This window comes from Theropithecus gelada, chromosome 18, assembly GCF_003255815.1.
Source record: "Theropithecus gelada isolate Dixy chromosome 18, Tgel_1.0, whole genome shotgun sequence".
NCBI classification, from domain to species: domain Eukaryota; kingdom Metazoa; phylum Chordata; class Mammalia; order Primates; family Cercopithecidae; genus Theropithecus; species Theropithecus gelada.
Genome location: NC_037686.1, coordinates 69,825,825 through 69,849,107, shown reverse-complemented (window position 1 = coordinate 69,849,107; position 23,283 = coordinate 69,825,825). Strand labels below are relative to the sequence as shown.

Sequence of the window (23,283 nt, the reverse complement as noted above, 5' to 3'; positions counted from 1 at the left end):
GGCCGACACTCACACAGGAGATTTCCTGCATCTCGTCTTGGACTTGGCCTCCAGCGGGAAGAATCCAGGCCAGCAGCTCACAGATCGTGGCCGACTGTGCTAAAACCTGAACAGACCTGTCCTGTGCCACCTGCCAGGTGCAAAGCCCCCAGAATCCAGCCCATGTTTTAAGGGTGGTGGGTGGAGCTCAGAGAGACCAAGCAGTCTGGCTGAGGCCAGTCCACCCTAAGGGAGGGACAGGGTGGGACACAGGCATCTAGCTCCTAAACCCACTCTCCCCTATCCCACTCCAACCCGCTGCTCAGAGGTTCTGTGCAGTCTCAGGATGTTACCTACCTCATTCAAAATCTGAGATCAGGGCCAACTAGGAAATTACCCATCCATAGATACTGGAATTCTGGAGAAGTATCAATAGTTCAGACACTTTATTATAATTTCAGGACCGTCACAATCTATCAGGCAAGCCACGAAACTGTGACTATGTTCTGCCAATGTGTTTGCATCTTTCAAACCCTGTTCTTTACCTCTTGTGAAAAGCCTTCCTGGATAATCTTGATTTTGAGGTAGGCGTAAATTAAAAGGCCTCTACCTAGGAATAATAAATCATCGCCTTTTGAAAGGATACTGGTCTTTTTAGGCCCAAAAATATCACGTAGAAATTTAATGTCATGCAGAAAACACTCGAAAAGTTCAAGTTCAAAATGCAGGCTCAGTGGCAGTCTTATGTTCGTAACATACACCATGCATGCTAGGTGTTTATTATTGAATCATTCATTTAAATGCCATTTTTAATAACAGAGCTTTAAAAGATACTTAATGACACATTCCTATGGTGCTTCACAATTTATTGTCGCTCTGTGATAGTTTTCACGTAGAAGGAAATGAGTTATGGAGTTATTAATATATTTTGAGTCTTCAGAGCATACATGTGATATGAAGGAGAAAGTACCCTCTAGCCTGTTGATGGAGGTCGTTTTCATAAGAAATCCAGGACTTCAAGCATCAAGAAACCAAAGACCAGGTCGTCAGGTTGGTGAAGTCACAAACCACGTAGCAGCCAGGAGCACAGCACAGCTCTGACCTGTTGATGCTGGTGCCAGGCCCTGCTGTGTGGACTTGTGTGTTACTTGGGTTTCCTTTTTTTTTTTTTTTTTTTGAGACACAGTCTCGCTCTGTCTTCCAAGCTGGAGTGCAGTGCCACGATCTCAACTCACTGCAACCTCTGCCTCCTGTGTTCAAGAGATTTTCCTGCTTCAGCCTCCTGAGTAGCTGGGATTACAGGCATGCACCACTGCACCTGGATAAGTTTTGTATTTTTAGTAGAGATGGGGTTTTGCCATGTTGGCCAGGCTGGTCACGCATTACTCCATCTTTCTAAACCTCATGAGTTTCAACATCCGTAAAGTGGGGAGCATAATAATAGCACTTGCCTCCTCGTACAGTAGACAGGACTAAGATACTGTACTTCTGACCTGTTCCATGAGAACCTAGCCCATAGTAAGCACCCCATCGATGCTGGGCTGCTACCCAAGCTTTCCTGAGCCCAAATCTAGTTCTGTTCAATGTATCATTCTGTCTCATGCTGTGTCTCCCGCCCTCCTTTTCTTTAAATATAATTGTCACTTGCTATCATCCTTTGTCTTTCTCATGTGTCTTGCAAAGTTAAGGACTCACCCGGTAAAATGCTGCACGCCCATGTGAAGACATGGGGCCCCTTAGGAGATCAGCTTACAGCCAGGTCTGTTGTGAGACCATGGTGAGGTTAATGACCACATATTGCATTCTTTTCCTTGATTAGAACCTGGAGGGCTCTGGAAAATTCCAGAAGGTTCTGAAAGGCAGTTGCCCAGTAAAATAACCACACACCTATGTGAAGGTGTAGGGCCCCTTAGGAGATCAGCTCAGAGCCAGTTCTTTTGCAGGACCATGGTGAGATTAATGACCACACATTGCATTCTTTTTCTTTATTAGAATCTGGAGGCTCTGGAAAATTCCAGAAGGTTCTGAAAGGCAGTCGCCCAGTAAAATGCTGCACACCCATGTGAAGGTGTGGCACTGATCAGAAGATGGGCTCTGAGCCAGGTTTTCTGTGAGACTGTGGTGGGGTCTGTGGCCACAGCATAGCATTCTTCTCCTTGATTAGAATCTGGAGATTTCAGATCAACCACTCTACTTCCCCATGATAGCAGCAGAGCTGAACGTCTTTCCTATCATGGACTCCGTGATGGGAATCTGTGTTTTCAGGAAGATTCGGTTTATTTTAGCCAAGACCCAAAGGACAGCTCTTATGTGTACGCATGGCCTGAGCATGGGACCACCACATTTGTTCCCTACACACAGACTATCAAGAGCCATTGTGCCTGGTGGCAAGGAATGTGTGAGTTCCTCTGCAGGTGAATTCAAACATTGTACTGTTCTGTTAACACCAGCTCTGGCTGTGAGCAATGCCTGAAGTCGGTGTGGTTCCTCCAGTTACCAAGACCAGGGCCCGGGGTCATGTTGACCCTGCAGATGGTGGTATCGGCAAAGGCGTCACTCCCTGCCATGGCTCAGGAGGGACATACAGGTGGCTACGGAGGATCAGCTGGTACAGGCATGTAGTGTTCCTCTGACTTGACAGTTTGTAACCCAGCAACCTGTAAAATATTAACCAGTGGTTTCCACAGCAGCTCCAGGAAGCCACATCCACCATCAGGGCTTTACAGATAAGGAGGACAGGGCCCACATCCTCAGAGCAGGCAGGGAGAGCAGGACTAGGAAGGCCCTCGCCCAGGCACGTCTGCCCCCAGGCCTTCCCCACTTCCTCCCTGCGGCCCAGGGCTCGCCCCGTCCCAGCTGCCGGCCCCTGGGTTGGGCGGCTTGCGCACCGCACACTGGGAAAGGGGGCTCAGCAGGACCTGACCTGTGTTCCTATGACTAAGCCCCACATGACTGCGAAGCTACCAGGGATCCCACCGGCCGTAGAGCAAGGGCGTGTCACATGTGCCTGCGTGACTCTGCCCTCCCCGTGCCATCCAAAGGCCAGTCCTAGCGTGACGGTGTTGGCGTGGCTTGTCAGGACTTACACAGGAGGAGCGGTTTCCTCATGACCTCGCTATTTTTACACAGAGAATTTCGTAACTCTCCATAGTGCTGCTAAAGCTGGACACCATGCCTGTCATAAACATGTGGGTGCATTCACAGGAAATTTCAGATGCTCATCTGACTGACACGTGGATGAGCGACTCTTTGATCTGCCTTTTCTTCCCGCCCCTCCTTGAACAAAATGCTTTGCTTTGGTTTAGACAGGTGATATGGTAGCAAGCTGGGAACTCCAGAGCCAGTAATTTGCTGCTTGCTTCTGATCATGGCTTTCTCTTCTCTCCAAAGTCAGCTGATCCTGTAAGCAGTCACTTCAAGGGACCACAATCAGCTTTCCCATAAACTCCACTTTTCTGTAACTCCATCGTTTTCTTTTAAAATGATTTTTGATAACTTTAAGGCAGTGATAGTCAGTGCCATAAATCTCCTTGAATCTGCTAAGCCAGAAGAAAAGGAAGGATGGTGATGACTAGTTTACAAATAATATTATCGGATACCCCAGAGCAAAAATCCCCATCCCAGGAAATAGAGAAGCTACTTTCTTATCAGGCACTTCTCACATGGGGGAATGCAGATTGGGTTTTTGGAATTTGTTTTGCTTGCAAGTCCTGTGGAGCCCCTAGCCCAGGGCTGCCTCCTGAAAACTGCCAGGAGCCTAGGTCCCCCCAGTGTCTCAGGGAAGCTTGCTCTGGGACAGACATGGATGCCTCAGATGAGTTTTGACAGTGTCCTTTGCAGAGAAGTCCAGGCTTGCGGGTTGTTGTTCCTCTAGGGCCCCAACCCTCTGGAACACTTGCTCATCGGCAGAATCGACTCACTGTTCAACATGGGTGAAGAGCAGTGTCTGTGTCCTGTGGTGTAAGTCAGTCCCCCGCCTCCCCATGAGTGCACCCCGTGCATTGGCAGATTCTGTTCTATCGGGTCACTTCATGCCACACTCAAACTCCACTCACGGCGTCTGGGCGACAGGGACTTTGCACAGCCGTGCCCTCTGCCCGGAACACTGTTTCCCTCTTCAGCACCTTCACCTGCACCTTCTGCATCCTGCAAGTCTCCACTTACTTCCCACTTCCCTGCATGTTACCCTCTAGGGCTGCTGCGAGGCGGCACCACAGGCAGGCATCCTGAAACAGCAGAAGCAGACCCCCACCGTCCTGGAGGCCAGAAGTGCAAAGTCAAGGCGTTGGCAGAGTGGGAGCTCTGCGGGAGGCTCTGTCTTCACCTCCTCCAGCTTCCGGTGGCTGCGGCAATCCCTGGTGTCCCTGGCCTTGTAGCCATGTCATTCCAAATCTCTGCCTCCATCGTGCGTGGTGTCTCTTCTTGTGTGAAATCCCGTGTATCTATGTCCAAAATTCCCTCTCCTTGGTCAGGCACAGTGCTTCATGCCTCTAATTGCAGCATTTTGGGAGGCTGAGGTGGGTGGATTACCTGAGGTCAGGAGTTCGAGACCAGCCTGGCCAACATGGTGAAACCCCATCTCTGCTAAAAATACAAAAAAAATTAGCCCGGTGTGGTTGTGGGCACCTGTAATCCCAGCTATTCTGGAGGCTGAGGCAGGAGAATTGCTTGAACCCGGCAGGTGGAGGGGGAGGTGGCAGTGAGCCGAGGTCACGCCATTGCACTCCAGCCTGGGCAACAAGAGCGAGACTCCATCTCAAAAAAAAAAAAGAAAAGAAAGAAAGAAAAGATCCCTCACCTGTCTCTTGTGAGAACATCGGTCATTGCATTTAGAGCTCACTGTAATCCAGGATGACCTCATCGTAACTTGAGGACATCTACAAAACCTTCCTTCCAAACCAGGCCACCTTCACAGGTCCTGGAGTCAGGACTTGGACATACCTTTTAGGTGGACATGATCCACCACATATTATCCTGGGAAGCGTTTCTCGACCTGCAGGGTCAGGGTTCATGGCCACCCACCTGCTCCTAGACTCAGAAAAGTGGAGTCTTGTTCAGGGTCACCCAGATGGAACCTGGATTGAGACCTCGGTCTCACCTGCCTGATTTTCACTGTAGAAAGTCAGAACTACCTAGAGAATGAAATCAGTAAAATACCTAGGAACACGGTGTTTGCTCCCCAGCTGGGAGCTATTTCCCTGCACAGATAAGCTAATGAATTTTATCTATGCTGAATTATCCTATGGCTCCACCAAGGTGACATGTAGCCTAAGCTGCTTTAGATGTACATTATTAAAAATGAGAACCTAACAGTTAACAACTGTGGACTGCTTCCTAGTAAATCTGGATGACTAACTTTGCCTATGCCCAATGTTAACCCTCAAGGGAACACGAAGTGTTGATAATCACACAGACATTATCAAAATGTCCAGTAATCCCAGGGGCTGGAAATCGGATCTAGAACTGAATACCAGTCCAGAAGTCTCAGCAGTCCTGATGGAATCTGAAAGTCTGTCCCTCCCACAGCTCTCGCTCAGTTCTTACTCTCTCTCGTTCCTTTCCTGTTAGTTTACAAAGGCTCCTTTAATTACCCCAGAGATGCTTCAGAGTCAGCTGGCTTTCCTTGCAGCCTTTCACATGTTTACCCAATTTTTCTCTGGCTCTCTCAATTTGATTAATTGCAAAAAACGAAATAAAAAAGAGCTCCTGCAAGCATGCAGCTGCTTTTGTGTGCAGATGGATCTTTTCAGCACATTACAGAAACCAGCTGCCGGGTTGAGCTCTTAGCCCCGTGATAGGGAGAGCTTCATCCTTCTTGAGCTCTTCTCTAAAAGGCAGACTGGGGCAGGGTCAGAAGCTAATAAGGCAGACTGCCAGTCACTCATGATTATCAGCCAGATGCTCTGTCGTTCCCACCGTAGTGCCATGAGACACATCTCACTTACCGGTGCTCAGGGGCCATTTCCATTAAGGGCTCTGATGGGGGCTCCCACACATCAAGTTGTCGTTTTGTTCCTCTTGTCTTTCTTTTCCTGCTAGCCTGTAAATTTTGCATTGAAGGCTAGAATTAACCAACCCTCAGTGATCCATATAAACATTCTTTATATTCATCTGAGAGGCCAGTCAAATGCAAGTAAGTAGGCTTGTGTAGTCAAATCCAATGAGGTATATTCAGAAGTCTGATCTGGACTTGAGTTATTTTCACTGATTCTGTGTCCAGTATTCTTGAGTTTTCTAAATCATGATTAAGATCAGTCATGCCAAGCGTAACCTGGAGTTGTGCTGTGAAGCACGATAACAATCGATCAGAACAAACTGACTTGGAAGAAACACGGCCCCTCCCCGAGGAGCGGTTCAGCACCTTGTGAGCAGATTTCAGCTGCGTTCAAGAGCCCTTGGCCCCAAAATAGCTCTCTTTGTCTACCAGCAAGTCCCAAAAGATTTGCCTGTCGCACGTGATTCTGATTTGGGACAAGTCCTTGGAGCTCTGTTTTCTGGAAGGAGTGAGTGTTGCCTGTGGGTTTGCCTAGTCCCAGCGTGAGGAGATGGGAGGAGGAGGGTGACAGGTGGATGGAGCCAGGGAACAGGAAGGGGACTGGGCAGGCGAGGGCTCCGAGGAGGCAGAGGTGAGATGATGCCTGGGCCAGGAACAGGCACTTGGAGAACACAGCCGGTGATAGGAGGCTCTTTATGTCTGGACAGGCAAAATGTTCCCCAAGGTCCAAGTTGTCAGCCTTAACTAAGGGCAGTTACCTATTTTTGCCTGTGTTTCGCTTTGAATAGACCACTTCTCATTTCTTTCTTTTTTTTTTGGGGGGGGGGGGCGGAGTCTCGCTCTGTCGCCCAGGCTGGAGTGCAGTGGCCGGATCTCAGCTCACTGCAAGCTCCGCCTCCCGGGTTTACGCCATTCTCCTGCCTCAGTCTCTCGAGTGGCTGGGACTACAGGCGCCTGCCACCTCACCCGGCTAGTTTTTTTGTATTTTTTTTTTGTTTAAGTAGAGACGGGGTTTCACCGTGTTAGCCAGGATGGTCTCGATCTCCTGACCTCGTGATCCGCCTGTCTTGGCCTCCCAAAGTGCTGGGATTACAGGCTTGAGCCACCGCGCCTGGCCAGACCGCTTCTCATTTCTTAAACAGGAAGATGGATTGAGAGATATTTGACGCGTTTTTATTCTATAATGTGTGTCCATTCTGCAAGCTCTTAATATTTAGTTAAAACCACACCACATGGAATTAGAGAGCCAGAATTAGAACGGGAATGACGGCCCCTGTGTACCCAGGGATCAAAGCAACATCTCACGAGGAACACACCCATTCTTTCTTAAAAAAAGAACAGGGTGAATTTGGCCTTTCCCTTGGTTAACCCACTCTTATCCAGTAAGGCACCACACCTGCAACAAGCCCTCATTTCCCAATGAGAAGATTGCCCCTCAAGGTTTTTTTGGTTGTCCAATTGAAATAAATTGGGAAGGCAGAATCGCACTGGACACCGAAATCCTCCGCAAAGGTAGCCTTGCGTTTTTAAAATCATACATATCAAACTATTATTTTTTTCACTCTCATGCCACGAAGCATGGGGAATGCACCTGATTCTTGCAGGTGGATTGTGTTCATATCATCACTAGAACTGCATCTTTGATTTCCCCGAGCATCATCTGTGGGCACTTTGACCTAAGTTGCTTCAAGCACACGTTTTAAATCTCCCTGCGCGAGTGCCTCACTGGAAGTCTTATGGCGGGCCCCAGTTTCCATCACACATCATGAAGGTGGGTGGGGTTTTCCCTCTGCGGTCGGCTGCTAGTCGTCTCCCACACAGTGAGGGAGGCGGACTCCGGGATGGCGACTGTGCTGTAGGCGTTTGCTTCTCTTCTCTGCAATCCTTCCAGTGGCTGTGGGGTGATGGGGTTGCCTGCCTGCGGAAAAGTGTCCTCAACCGGTCCTCCTGAGCCACCGGAAAGGGACCCGGGAACGTGGGAGATGGAAAAGCTTGGCTGTCGGGCAATTCTCTTTTCTAAAGAGAGACTTTTGAGGAACACAATTTGCATTGTGTTCGGGCGTCTCTACTATTTTGGAGAGTCCCCTCGCCCCACGTTCAGAAGACGGTTCATCTTGTTCCCTCTCAAGGAAAGCTGTTCCTGGTTTCTACAGGAGAATGGGTACTCACACCTTTTTGCAAAAGAATACATCCATCATGGAAAACATGTCATTGTCCTTAAAGACTCTGGTCACCTGCTGCCAGGTCTGGGCTGATGGTTCCAGTGGCCCTCAGCTGGGGGACCCCAAGGCCAGGCTACGTCCCGCAGGAAGGCTGGAAGGAACAATTTGCTTGGAATGGGTGTGGCTCGATTCTTCCATTCTTTGCATATCTTGGGGAAAAATCATAAATGTGCTGCTAAGGTTTGGGTTAGAAAATAAAAATGAGGAGTAACATGCTTTTTAAATCCAACTTTATCTTCCCTCCCTACAAATTCTGCAGATTCTTCGGACACTTGTCGGTTAAGCTGTCCTTGGTCTGATGTTGGCTCTTTCTGTGCTCACATGGTTTCTTTAAAGCAGTGAGCATGAATAGCTTCTTACTACCTTTTCATTTTAGAAGAATGTCAGCACCTTTCTGACATCTCAGCTCATCTCATTACAATACACCTGAGTGTGGGATGTAATTCTCTGTGTGTGTACATATGTATGGATGGACAGATGGATGATGGATGAATAGACAGAAACTTCTGTACGTATACACAGATCTGCAGGATTTCTTGAGACGGGTTGAAGTGTGTTACTGAACAGAATTTGGATGTTGGTGCGGTTCTGTTTTCTAGCTCTTTGCATGGGATCGAAAGATAGCATTTGTTAATAAGATGACTTGGACGTGTCTCGTCTGTTTTCAGGGCCTTGGTTTCCTCTTCTCAAAAATGGGCATTATATATATCTCTCTCTCTCACAGGAGTGTCTTTCTGATGGAAAAACAACATCGAAAACTCTAAGAGCGCTAGACTTAAGGCTAACACTTTCTTTCCCTTTCTCTTTTAGCCTCTGAAGCCTCTGAAGAGCCGATCCATTCAGGATGGGAAACCACGCAGGCAAACGAGAATTAAACACCGAGAAGGCCAGTACGGTAAGATAGGAGCTGAACCTACAAATGCGCATGTCGTTTTCTTATTAAACATAAATCCCCTTGGTGTGTCAGAGGCTACGGGCTTGGGCTCTTGCTGCTACACTCTTCCCTGACAGCTGGGTGGAAGCCTGGCCCTTGTTACTACGATTAATTATTATTAATTTATTCAGGAAGATTGCATGGCAACAGGTAGGTCCTGACCTTGCGAAGAAATAAAGGAATGAAGGAAGGGAAGGAGTTAGGAAGAAGAAAGAAAGGGAGGAAAAAAGAGACACAGAGAAAGAGAAAGAGAAAGAGGGAAATGAGGAGGAGAGGAAGACGAAGCAGCCCTTCCTCTTGGTCCACGTTCTGTGATTGGTCCTTGAAGTATCAAGAGGCTCTCAGAGAGGAAAGCGATTGTAAATTCCTTTGCTCTCATGCAAAAATACTTTTGATTTTTTTTTAACATTTTTATTTTTTAGATAAAGGTATTTCCAAACTGCATTCTCTCTAATTAGCTGCTGGCTTGAAAGAGCATGACAATTTACACCAATTCATGAACGGTGAAACACATCAGATTTTCTTTTAGTTCAAAAACCTAATTCCATCTACTAAGGTCCCACTCCTTTCTTCTCACCCACCATGGAGTTTGCCTCTGACTTTTCACTCTGGTCTGGTTCTGGAAGAACTCACACTGAATCCCAGAGGTCTGGCGAAAGGACAGGAAATACTTGAGCTGTTTCTTTGGACCTCTCCTAAATCGATACCCTCCTTTCTCCTGCGTGTGGCTACATGGCTCCTCACCAGTTGTCCTTGCTTTGGGGTGATGCTCTGGCCTGAATGCGTATTGGAATCTCCCAGAGACTTTTCAGACCTGCCAGGGTCTCTGCCCTCCTCAGATCCCAATGCAGCCGTGGGCATTTTTCAAAGTTCTGCAGGCTCCAGAGCCAAGGTTCCAGGTTCCTCCTGCTCCCATGTGTCTTGTACTTTGGCTGCCAGGATTTTCCTCTCTTGATTGCATATTCACCCTCCTGCCTCTCGAACTTTCAGGAAGCCCTTAGCACAGACTAAAGTCCAAGGTCCTCAGCCTCTGGCTCCGGCCCTTCTTCAATCTCACTGTCACTGGCCTTTCCAGTGGCGGCTCCTCTACAGCCCTTTCCTCACCCTTATCAGGGAACATTTGGAAAATACAGTTAAACAAACAGGAAACTGCAAATTAAATATCACTGGAATCCTTCTGGCTAGTAAGAATTCATCTTCTTTGTATTTCTAGTGCGGCATTCGGCCACTGTCCGCCTTATTTGAAGGCATCGGCTTCCTCTGTCCGATTCGGATTCTCTACGTTGCCTTTGGGTCCCCTGTGGTGCCCTGAATCAGGGTTCTGGACCCTTTTCCCACTGAGACGCTCAGGACAGATGATCCAGTGATGTTGACAAGGACCACAAATGCCCAGGGGTCCTAGCTGCCTGTGTCTCGGCCTACTCCTCTCTCTGCACTGGAGAATCATTTCAGATTGTGAGGAGTAAGCCTGCCAGTGTGCACAGAACTGTGGACCCACCCTAATTTGTATGGGGCAGCCCTTGCTCTTGGTCCACACTGTGTGATCGGTCCCAGAAGTATCAGCAGGTTCTCGGAGAGGGAAGAGATTATAAAAGTCCTTTGCTCTGATGCAAAAATACTTTTAATTTTTCAACATGTTTTATTTTTTAAACATACATATTTTCCCTCAAGGGAAATTATTCCATTTCATTGGTACTTTAATTCAACATAAAATTATGTGTGCTCCAACTTGCGGCAGATGTGGTGCACTGGAATGTCCAGCTGCTGAAGATGGGCTCAGGTTAGGGTCAGGGGAAGATGGGTTAGGGTTAGGGTCAGGGGAATCCCCGACTTACACCCGGAATGCTTTAGAAATGTCTGCAGAATTGAACGGAATTGAATTTCAGTCTCCAGACCTCTTCACTGTGGTCTGTAGTGCATTTTTATTTAATAGTAATAATAAACTTGGAAGAAATGGGGCCTTTTCTGATTTGTACTTTAACTTAATTTCTGTGTCAGCCACATGAGTAATTTTCCATGATTTGCTTTCAAATCATCCATGGAAGGTGAATAGGTGACTATATACTGTTCCTGTGTATATTTTATCTTAATTAAAGTGATAAACAGTATTTAGTTTCTTACCTAAGGATTTAGAAAGACTGACTTTGTAAATATGTAAATAGTTCTAGTCAATGTCGAATGGGGGAGTTGACTCATTATGTTAGTCAGCCTGTACTTAAACTATATCACAGATAATGTCAGTGTTATAATTAGCAGTAACGACCATAAATGTATTAAGTTACTAATTTATTAAGAACATGGCTTGGATACAGTATCTGCACCAGGAGGATTAAGTTTCAGCTAAAAGTGAAAGTGGAAAAAACAGCTCTGCTCAGAGATCTCTAGGCTGTTAACACTAGTGGTATTTTAAGTCTTAGAATGACTGATTCGCAACTCCAGTTTCAAAAAACCTCTCTGTGGTGTACAGTTTGTTTCCTGTTGTTTGACACTGTAAAACACCCACATATGTTTTTAATTTGTTTAATGCTATCAGAGTAAGATTGTTGAGCCATAGCAAAGCCCATACTTAGGCTTTTGTTTTCTGAAATCACATGTTTAAAGTTCTGATCATTTAAAAACCTCAAAACTTGGAAAATTTAAAACTCTGATTCCTGTAGGTGGTTTTAAGAAGAGCTTTTTTTTTTTTCTTTAAACTTGATGGGAAGTATTTCATGCCCGTCCAAGAACATGCCCTGTGATGCTGCATAGCTTAGTAGAGCGTTTAAACTTGAACCACAAAAGAAAACGTGACTTGAGCTCCAGCCGTGTCTACCACTCTGTGGATTTCTGTCTGTGATTCTGGGAGTCATTTTCCCCCTCAGGAGAGAGTCAAGGGAAGCTTCTGTCAGTTTCAGGTGCTGGTTACTGATCTGTCAGCAGGGAGGGCAGCTGCAGCGGGGGCTGCCCGTCCATCCCACACACAGCCTCTGCGGAGCCGCCCCACTGCCCAGACCTGGCTGCTCAGGGCCACCTCCTCCCTGCCCTGCTGCCACCTTCTCCACCTCTCCCCACCCACACCCGATGCCTCTTTCCTCTGCCCTCATAGAGCCTGCGGCCGAGTGCTCTGATACAGACGGTAGTGATTTGCTAATCATCCGACTTCTTCCCCTCCGACAACTTTCCTCTCTCTGATGCCTCCATCTCTAAGCCTGGAGCATCCCCAGCACATAACTGGCTCACAGATGTTCGAAAGAGTAAATGAATCGTACCTACTTCCTAACTTCTTTTTCACATAAAAGCTCAGTTTCCTGAGCAGGCTTTGGGTGCCGTTGGCTGCTGGGGAGGTGGTGGGGAGGCCTCGTCTGTTGCCTGCAGGAGCTTCCAGTCTCCTTTGCAAGTTTTGCCCTCAGTGACTCAGGGCTTTGAAATTTGCTTCTCTCTCGTCCCGAATAAGCCACGGCAGGATGTCGGAGGAAGAGAAACTAACTAAAAGGTTAACTGTGGAATTTCTCTGACGGGTGAAAAAAAGGACACTTTTCTGGAGTTGCAGTGTTAGTCCAATCATGTGGGGCACAGGTGCCTGGTAACCAGTGGTTGAGCCGCCTTCCTGGGCCAGTCGAGGGTCAGAACAGGAGACGTCAGATTCAGGGAGAAACACTCCGCCCATCAGAGGAGCGGGCAGCCTGCCCTCCTGACGCGTGATTCGCTCGTGTGGATGGAGTGTAACTTCCTCCAGGCAGGCTCAGGTTCAGTGCACAGCTCTGCTTCTCAGAAACAAAGAAACTCCTGTTCTGCCTTTGACTCCCTATGTTTTTTTTTTAAGTTGCAGGGAAATTTGGTTTCCAAATGGTTCTGCCTCACTAATTTACCAGCTTTTTATCACCCTGCCCATTTTGTATTTGGTTCTCCGTCTTACTACAGAGCTTGGCGGAACCCAAGAAGGAAAGGGTACCAGCTGCCCTGGAGAACCCAGGGACGTGCCTCAATGCCAGGAGGGGAGCAGGGGGCAAGACTCACCCACAGAGGGACACTCTGTCTCGGGTAGTCTCTGCCTGCCTGGCAGTCCTTGGGCCTTAGGACATAGACACTTGGCTTCACTGGCTGCTGGAGGAATTCACTCCTTTTGGAGGAATTCACTCCTTTTTGGCATTGTGAATCAAAGGGGCTGGGCAGTTACCTTTGGGAGGGTCAGAAGCGCTCAGAACAGTGCCCATGTGCCTAGCCAGGCTGCTTGTGGCTTTTCTCCCTGGGCTTTCTCTGAATGCTGTGGATCTGTTGACCTGTGGGCTTGCTCTGTTGGGTTTTCTGGTGATCGCTGAGCCTCCTGGGGATGATCCACTACGTGTTCAAAACACCAAACGAGGCCAGGTGCGGTGGCCCACGCCTGGAATCCCGGCAGTGTGGGAGGCTGAAGCAGGCAGATTGCCTGAGCCCAGGAGTTCAAAACCAGCCTGGACAACAAAGTGAGACCCCCCCATCTCTACAGAAAAATCAAAAAATTAGTCGGGTGTGGTGGTGTGCACCTACAGTCCCAGCTACTCGGCAGGCTGAGGTGGGAGGATCACCTGAACCTGGAGAGGTTGAGGCTACAGTGAGCCATGATCACACCACTGCACTCCAGCCTGGGCAACCAAGTGAGACCCTGTCTCAAAAAAAACCACAAAACGCGTGCGCGCGCACACACACACACACACACACACAGACACAGACACATCAAATTCTATCTAGACCAGTGCTAACACTGTATTACTGCCTCCTGTGAGCCAGCGACGTTGCAGACATTGTCTACATTGTATGTTGTATGAGTTCTTGGGCTGCCATAACAAAATGGCACAGACTGAATGGCTTAAATGACCGACATTTCTTCTGTCACAGTCCAGAAGACTGGAAATCTGACAGCAAGGTGCCAAGGGTTGGTTTCCTCTGCAGCCTCTCTTTGGCTTGTAGACAGCATCTTCTGTCTGCATCCTCCAGTGGCTGTCCCTCTGTGTGTGTCTGTGTCCTATTCTCTGCTTAGAAGGACACCATCATGTTGGATCAGGGCCACCGTACTCCAGTGGGACCTCATCTTAATGCCATAGCCTCTTTAAAGGCACCATCTCCACACGCAGTCACGTTGTGAGGCAGTGAGGGTTAGGACATCCACGTAGAGATTCGGGAGGAGCACAGTTAAGCGTATCACATGTGTTACTTGATAAACCCCAGCAGAGGCTGCACAATTAGAGACAGTAGAGAAGGAAAGCCCTGGGACTGGCATTTGCCACCACGTCTGACACCTCCCGGGGAAGGGACTCCATGCCAGCAGCCACCTGCTGTCTCTGCCCTGTCCTCAGGAGACAGCAGACCTGGTTTCTCTTCTGCAGACTCGGGTTGGACACTTCCTGTGCAAAGTTCCTTCTTCCTGCCTCCTGCCACAGGCCCCAGCTGGCGGCTCCTCCCGGGGCAGGCGGGCATCTGCAGAGCGCTCATCTCCCACCTGCTGACTCGTGGCTTTGCGCAGCCGTCCCCATGCTTACGACCCTCAAAGGGTCATCTTCATTCTCACAGGGACTAAGTCTCAGAGCTGGGCTGGGCCTGCCTGAGGCCAGGTAGCAAATGGTGGGGAAGCCGGAGAGTAAAGCCAGGCTGGGAGCCCCAGGTGGCACAGCCGGGCAGACCAGGCCTGCAGCCCCAGGTGGCACAGCCGGGCAGACCAGGCCTGCAGCCCCAGGTGGCACAGCCGGGCAGAAACAATCCCTGCATGGGAGTGTCAGTCTTCTAGTGGCCACAGGAAATGAGGAAAGAGACAGATGAAATCATTTTAATGTCATGTCTTTTCTTTAACCTAAGAAACCCCAAATGTCATGTAAGCATAGAATCCATATAAAAATTGTTCATGAAATGGTTTACAATTCTTCTCCCATGAAGTCCTCACACTCAGGGATATATTTTAACTCATGGTGCAGTGTGGCCTGGCTACGTCTCAGGTGCTGGGTGGCCACACGTGGCTGGGACCATAGGTCTGGGCAGCACAGCTCCAACCCTGGCCATGCCCACACACCCTGCCATCTATAGTCAGGCAGAACATGCTGAGACCCCCTGTATAGTGTACGTCATGCAGTTCACCATCCCCTTTGTGCACGGTACCCATTGCTTGATAAATAAGTACTTTCTAAAGGCGTCAGAAAAAATTGAAAATGACCAATATTTTTCCCTGAGGATGCTTACAGGTCCAGTTTTTCACACACTCCCCCTCCCCTTGTATGAAATGAGTTGGGATTGATAAAGGTGAGGAGGAGGAGAGAAGGATGTGGGGGAAGATGGAGAGGATGGGAAAGAAGAGGAGAAGAGGGAGGGGGAAGGAGGAAGAGAGAAGGAGAAGGAAGAGGAGGAGTGGGAAGGAAGAGGGGGAGGAGGAAGAGAAGGAGGTGGGGGGGGGAGGACGAGGGGGAGGGGGTAGTGGGCCAGGCTAATAAACGCAGTTGTAAGGGCTGCCATGGATAAAAATGCAGTGCAGAGGAGGAACCAGGAACGGCCCCTTTAAATCTGCCCAGACTCAGGGGCCGTTTAGGGCCAATGAGAGTGATGTTTCCGAGGTGCATCCACGCCCCCGTCCAACTCTGCCCTGCCTTGGTGGTGCCTCAAAGCCCTCCTAAGCCCTTACGGCAACGTAAAGGCTCAGACCTGGGACCTTAGCACCTTAGCACAGGTTCTGAGCCAAGAGCTGTGGCTGAGCCCGGCTGGTGTCATGACATTTATCAAGTTGTCTTGCCACGAATTTTCTCTGACAACAGACAGCCTGTTTTTAATTCGTGAGTGGATCGATCGTGCTCTTTCCAAGTGCAGGTGAAAATTAGTTGTTTAGGAATGTTTGTTTGTTCATTCCTGCATTCATCCATTCCCACACACACATATTAAAAATACTTTTTATTGAATGCCTATTCTGCATAGGACACTGCAATAAACTTTGTGATTGAAAATTCCGGCTTCACCACCAGCTAGTTAGGTGATCTCGGGCAAGTTACTTTCTGTGTGTTTACTTACGATGATAACATGAAACGATGATAACATTATATAAAGTGAGTGAGTCCACATGTGTTGTGCTCTTAGAACACCCCCTTGTACATAGTAAGTGGTATGTGTTGTTTGGTGTTACTAATTTTCTTCTTATTGGTATTATTTAAAAAAAAAAAGTGTAAGTCCCTGTATCTGTCCTCAGAATAGCTCACAGTCTAATCAGGAGACTAACAAAATTACGAAACCACATTCAGAGCAATGATGAGTGTGAAGAGCTCCGGACAGAAGCAGGGCTCCCTGGGGCTGTGGAGCCCACAGGCCGGCAAGAGAAGCTACAGGGAGGGCTTGTATCAGAGGGAGAGACGGGGTGTCCTTCCCCATTTCCCAGGGTTGAGACAAGCATAAGTAAATATTTAAATACTGTGTTTTTTTTTTAAAAAAAGACTTGATTTGGGGCACCTGCTGCAAACCTCTCCCACTCAGTATTGCCAAGGCTGTAGGGTCTGGTTGTCCCCCAACACCGGCTCCACCCAGTCCAGCTTTACCCCAAGAAGAGCTCTGCCTTCCAGAACAGCTGGCTCTGCACACCCACCCAAATGTAACTCACAGAGCGATTGCTGGGAGACAGCCACCCTCTGTGATGAATCTGCATCACTGTGTGAGCGGCTGGCAGCTCCTTACACATCCCATTGAGATCGCCGTCTCTGAGAGGATGCCCGCTGGGTGAGGCTGCCATTTATTAACACAGGTTGGAATCGTCTCAGGCTGTGTAGAAGACGTCTGGCTCTGCAGATGGCCCTGGCTGAGACTCTGGCTCCCGAGGGTAGCTGCTTTCCTCTTGAATCCTGGAAGCTCTAAGCTCCCTTGTCCCCTGGGACATCATCCAGAGCAGCAGTGTCCTGCGGAGAAGAGTGTCAGTGGCATCTTTTGTTACACAGAGGAGGTGGGATCCTTCCGGGTGACTAATAGCTGAGAGGGAGGGAGGCAATCAGGAGAGCCAAGAAGAGAGATGGGTCCCAGAGGGGAAAGTTGTCCACAACAGGAAGAGCTGCCACAGGGCTCCCCTCTGCCCGGCCCCTGCACACCCCATCTTCACAGGGTGGAGAGCTGGGGTCCCAGCATCTGTGAGCCGTGACCTTTGGGAATTCACCTGAACGATTATCCAAAGGATTAGGGTGGGGGAGCCCCTGCCCCGAGTTGGCCCACAGTGGGGCTCACTCATGTTGCCCAGTTGGGGGAGTGTCTGTGGAAGGCTCCAGAACAGGCCTGGTCTCTGGGGACCCTGTACCCTTCCCAGGTGCTCCCTGCTCCCCCACTTCCCACCAACCCAAAGGAGTGGGGTTTGTAGTGGCCTTGAGTTATTTGTTAATATTTGAATTCTTTCACTTTGTTTTTTGAACACTGTCTGAGTTCACAGGGGAATGAACTTGGAGAGGGCTAAAGACCTTATTATTTCTTTTTCTCATATGAAATTCACAAGGCTTGCTAATTAGAAACAGTAAACCAGGAACCTTGAAAAATAAAAACACAACCTGTAGTTTATCTTCACACACTCTTACATTTGCCCAAAATGGGTGAAATCAAGTGGGGAGCTCCTACACCCTTCCAAAACCTAACAAGCAATACTACCTCTGAAAACCTGCTTTTCGTCTGTGGGTGGGCTGAGAAAAGCTGGCCTCTGGGCTTTCCCTGGTCGTAATATCTGGCTCAAAAAGATTCTACAAAGATGCCTAGCAATATTTCTGGATTTTTCTATTTAATCAGCTTAAGAAAAAAGATACCACACTTAAAAATAAGATCTGAGGGCCTGCAAAATCGTATCTGAATTTTACAGTGGAGAGTAACTTATTGGTCTGTTTGGTGTTCCAAATTAAACAGATTTTTTTTTATTTAAGCTGCACATCAAATCTAAGTGCAGACAGAAGGAATGAGGCGCACACTCTGTACCTCTCCAGGGGTAATCACACCCCCTGCAGAATCTGCTCCATATTTAATTATCATTAAAACCCAACTCTTTCTTAATGACACTCTCCAGATACTATTAAAATGACATTCTGAGAAATGAGACATTTAGTTTGCAAATATACACAAAGGCATTGAAGCAATTCAGCTCTTTCCATCAACATGTAAATAGAATCTTTCACTTTGACGGGAAAAATGCTTTTCCTTTAAAACTACTGACAACCCAGCTGTGAAATGTCACTGACTTTTTCCAACTAGGAGTTATTTTCTCACGGCCGTTTCTTTACGGAATCATAAATCCTGCAACATTTTATCCTACGTGCAAGAGCTTGTCAGGGTATTTAACATCTTCAGTGAGTTCTGTTCTTGTCATATCATCCTCAGAAATGAAAAATAATTATATTTTAAGCCATCACTAGCTCACAGCTGCTTTATGCAATCATCTCTCTCCACAGTAAAATTAAGTCCAGGAGTGTAAACTTTCTTTCTGCTGATGGAGGTGTCCTCAGGCCCAGGTGGTCCATGCACACAGCGGGTGCTGATGTTGAGGGACTGTTTGGTAAAGGAATGAAGCCTGACTGCCCAGGGGTCTACGGAACATCTCCAGACATGCTCCTGCCCAGAGGCAGGTCCAGATGCCACAAGACTAGGTGACATCTGAGGTCATAAATGTGAAGGGGGCAGGAAAAGCCATCCATCCTCCCTGGAGAACAGCAGAGGTGGGACTGAAGCCCAGACACGTGAAACCTCCAAGTCAAACCTCCAAATCCAACTTGCTGTCTGTCCCTCTCTTACACTTCCTCTTGCAATTAGGTGTTGAAACCGACCCCTGTCACCATACCTGTTTCACAGAAAGGAAAGCCCGATCACTCAGAAAGTCACTTCCTTCCAGTCATCCAAACCCACGCCTGGATTGCTGTGACATGGCCGTCATGCCATTGAGCGCTCAATTCCCTGGGAAGTTTTTCCTTTCTGATCTGACTGCAGTGTGCTGGCAATTGACAGACCTATTCGTGTAAAATTTCTATTTTATAGGTAATCACATGAGCAGATTTTTTGAGAACTCATGTAATTCTTAAATTAGTCATTTAATATATGTTTAAAAGCTTAGGGAACTGAAAAGTAGGGGCTGAAGACACCGATCTCGCCTGACGCTTGGACACATGCAAGCGCTGAGCAATGCCTGGAAAATCCTTAGATTGTGTGGGTGCCAACGGGCTTTTTATTGTACCTTATCTTCAGCAGACTTTAGAGCTCTTTCACACACACCTCACACACGACAAACCTCTAGAAAACTCTTGAACTCAATCGCAGAATATGAGACAATCTCTTAGTAGGTAGACAGGGCATTAAAATGGCCACATGACATGGTAACAGCTCACATTTGTTGGTAACTTACTCTCCGGACACCCCACTGTGCCACCTTCCAGTGGGATGTTCTGTAATAATGGAGATGTGCTGCTGGGTGACACGTTAGCCTCTAGACACATGTGGCCACAGCACGTGAAATGAGACCCATATAACTGAACAACTGTGTTTTTAATGTCATATATTTTTAAGCAATTTAGATGGAAGTGGCCACAGTTGCGAGCGGCTCCCCCCCCGGCAAAGCAGAGCTCTCCTGCGTGCTGGCTGTGGCAACCCCTTAGTCTCCCATTGCCCTACAAGACAGGTATTAGCTCTGTTTGTCGATGAGAAAAATTGGGGTGTTTCCCAAAGTCAGACAAAAGTTAATTTTGAGTTCAGAGGTAAAGTTCTCTGAAAAATACAGTCACACTTATGAATGCCCCAAATTGAAAAGGACAGCGCGGGTGTGCTGTAAACCACAGCACACATGTAAAAGTAAGCTCTCCAGTGCTCACCTCAACGTGGGAGAGTCCTGCCATCGTCATTTAACATGGCACCCCCAGTAAAGTGCCCCCGTTAAGGTGTGCCTCCTGCAGAGTCGGGGAACCTGCACTTACGAGCAACAGAACTTTGTGTGGACTGCCTCTGGATGTGACACGCCCCAGAAAGCCAACCCTGCTGACTTGTTTAGTGCATCTATAAAACTTCAGTGAGGTCCTAAAGAAAGGAATAAAATAATACAGAAAAGGCATCCTTTTAAAGAGAACCTTTAGGCTGGGCGCAGTGGCTCACGCCTGTAATCCCAGCACTTTGGGAGGCCAAGGCAGGCAGATCACGAGGTCAGGAGTTCAAGACCAGCCTGGCCAACAGGGTGAAACCCTGTCCCTATTAAAAATACAAAATTAGCCGTGTGTGGTGGTGAACACCTGTAATCCCAGCTACTCCGGAGGCTGAGGCAGGAGAATCGCTTGAACCCAGGAGGCGGAGGTTGCGGTGAGCTGAGATCACCGGTGAGCTGAGATCGCGCCACTGCACTCCAGCCTGGGCGACAGAGCGAAACTCCATCTCAAAAAGAAAAACAAAAGAGACCCTTTAAAAACCCGTGAATAGTCGATAACCTGGTTACAGGAAGAAAACCCCAAATGGAGCCATGTCTGACCTGAGAATGAGCGTAAGGCATGGTACTGGTGTGGTTTTATGAAACCGTGTTTGCATTTGGGAGCCAGCAGCCTGCCCTAAAGCGTAAACGTGCTTGCCAGCTGCTGGGCAGGGTGTCCTGCGTGGCCGTGAAGCAGTTGCAGTGCCCGCCCATGGGAATTTCTTGTGAATGTTGTGTTTGAGATGCAGAATTTCTTAGTGATGTTAGAGAACAATCTTACGAGGTTTACACTTGACAGCAGCCTCTCAAATGTTTTGAGTCAGTAACGTTTTGCTCCTGGAGGAGATTCACAAAGGAAGTCCCTCATCCATGCCTGCTGGAAAGCACACCTGAAGGTCTTTCTGGTTTTGGAGGTATGGAAGTGGGCATTTTGCTTCATCTGATAAACTGGTGACCTTTGTTAAAATACCTTTGTTAAGTTGAAATGCAGTGATTAAAGGCATAAGGCGTAATTAGCAAACAAGGGCAGCCTCTCCACAACCTTTATTAAAAATAATGTGGGGGTGATCGTGAAGTGGTGCCTCAGGGCAATGTAAACCCGCAAGGCCTCCACACCGTGCACTTTGTGAACACTCCCAGCCTGTGGCTCTCTCCTCATGCTGGCTTCCGTTTGCTGCAGCTCGCAGACCCAGCTCTGGTCATCCCCCTGGAGGTGGTACCTGGGACCCTCGTATGAGCCTCTCTCCAACCAATTCCCTGATGCTCCCGGAGAGCCGGCCCAGCCTCGACCCCGGGTCTGGCTGAGGGTTCGACAGGGCTCCAAGCACATGATCCAGCGTCTGCTCAGACAACCCAGGGCGGGCACTCAGGCAGCGGGGACGCGGGCTCTGTTCTTTTGCCCACAGCACGGGCATTCTCGGCCTGGGAGTTAGCTTCCCAGCACCATTTTTGTCAGCAACTATGACCCAGTTTGCAAGCGGCCAACTATAAACAGTCTTTGGGAGCACAGCGTTGAACGCTGGTTGCTGCATGTAAGTGACAGAAACATAACAACATTTCTTTGTGTGAAGTCGGAAACAGTGGAATGTGCACGCGGGGCCGGTGTGTTCTACACTGAGCAGGCCAGCAGCCGTGCCTCTCGTCACCGTCACAGACTGTACTGGGGGTCAGGGGAGCTGCTGAAGGAAATGGCCGATTTCGTGAAATGAGCCTGCTTCTCCCAGGAGTCTGGCTGGTTTGTCCGCTTGCTTTTCGCTGGACTCCGAAAGCTCCCCCTTCCTTATTTCTTCCTTCACTGATCGTGTTCCTCAATTGCATCCCTGCGTCTGTGACTCGAGGGGGCTTGGTGAGATCTGGCAGCCGGGAGGCCAGGGAAGGGAGGATCTCAGCCTGTGTCAAAGACGACACAAAACCTGCAGAGCGGGGCTGATTTCATTCCACAGGGTGTTTAAGGTGGAATGGTGCTGGAGTTATGGTGGAATTCTCGAGTTTGGGTCTGGTTTGCCTGTGTCCATTTGAATCTGGAGAGGGCAGCGCTGAGTGCGGCCTGGACGAATTCTGTTCATCAGTTATTGCCGAGGTCCCTGCCTGCGTTGCCATGACGACGGTCCCTCCTGGAAGAGTGGCGGGGCTGGGTTTCCGGGTGGGGAGTGCGTTCTGCGCCCTCCTGCGGATGCCCCCTCGAGGGACGGAGGGAAGGTGCGGCCTGCCGGGGAGCTGTTTCTAGTCACCAGGCGGCTCAGCGCTGGCGGCGGCCCTGGGCATAGGTGAGGCGCCACGCACTGTGCCAGGTCATTTCAGAAACGTGTAATTGCCGCCGTGTAATTGCAGCTGTGCAGACAGGTTTATTTTAGACTCTGGAAGTGGAAAGCATCTCCTTTCATCTAAAATCTCTACTTGCTTTCACTATTAGGAAATAACTTTTTTATATTTAATAAAGTGCACTTAAAATGCTTTAAGTGAGATGAAACCTGAAAAATCCAGCCTTCAGAATGATGTTCCCTGTCTTCGGCAATCTGGTTTTAAAAGTTTAAATTTGGAAGTGAGACTTTTTATATGACGGAATATGTTTGTGAAAAATTATATCTCTGTGTTTGTAACTGTGCATATGTGGTGTGTGGGTGTGCACGTGTGTACATGTATGTATGGGTGTGCGAGTGTGTGGTATGTATATGTGTGTAGGTGTGTGTGTCTGTGGTGTGTATACATATATGAGGATGTGTGTTGTGTATGTGTGGCATGTATACATGTATGGGATGCATATGTGTGTGTATGTGGTGTGTTTTCATGCATGGGGATGTGTGGGGGTGTATACATGTGTGTTCATGCATGTGTGCATGTGTGTGGTGTGTATATATGTATAGGGATATGGGGATTCCTGCCTATCATTCTCTTCACTGCAGTTTGATGCCTGCATTAATCTAATTATCATATTTTAAAATGTAATCCTCATAGAATTATAAATAAAATTCAATATTACATTTCTGCAGCCTTTGATACTTGGAAAACAGAGTCATTGCTACTAAAGAATTTATTAAATATTAAATTAAATAATTTATTGAATGCATCCTAAATTATGCTTGAGCATAATTCATATATAACCAAATACAAGCTGTAAGTCAGGCAATTTGGTAATTATACTAATTATCCACAGTGATTTAGGATAAGTGCAATGTAGATCATTGTTAGCTGTGTGTGCAGCCTCACTGTATGATCTCATAATTGCGTTGAGGCACCTAACAAAATACCAGTGTCTAGAAATGTTAATGTA

At 48.1% G+C, this 23,283-nt stretch overlaps 1 protein-coding gene across 2 annotated transcripts in view; it reads left to right on the top strand.

Moving 5' to 3' along the window:
• The window catches only part of MBP (myelin basic protein), a 150,472-nt gene that overhangs the window by 14,483 nt on the left and 112,706 nt on the right, over nucleotides 1-23,283 (top strand). For both annotated transcript variants that reach the window (XM_025365477.1, XM_025365478.1), the window contains exon 2: nucleotides 9,016-9,091. In XM_025365477.1, coding sequence (XP_025221262.1) covers nucleotides 9,041-9,091 — 51 coding nt within the window. In that variant the 5' untranslated portion in view covers nucleotides 9,016-9,040. The remainder of the gene's footprint in view (nucleotides 1-9,015; nucleotides 9,092-23,283) is intronic.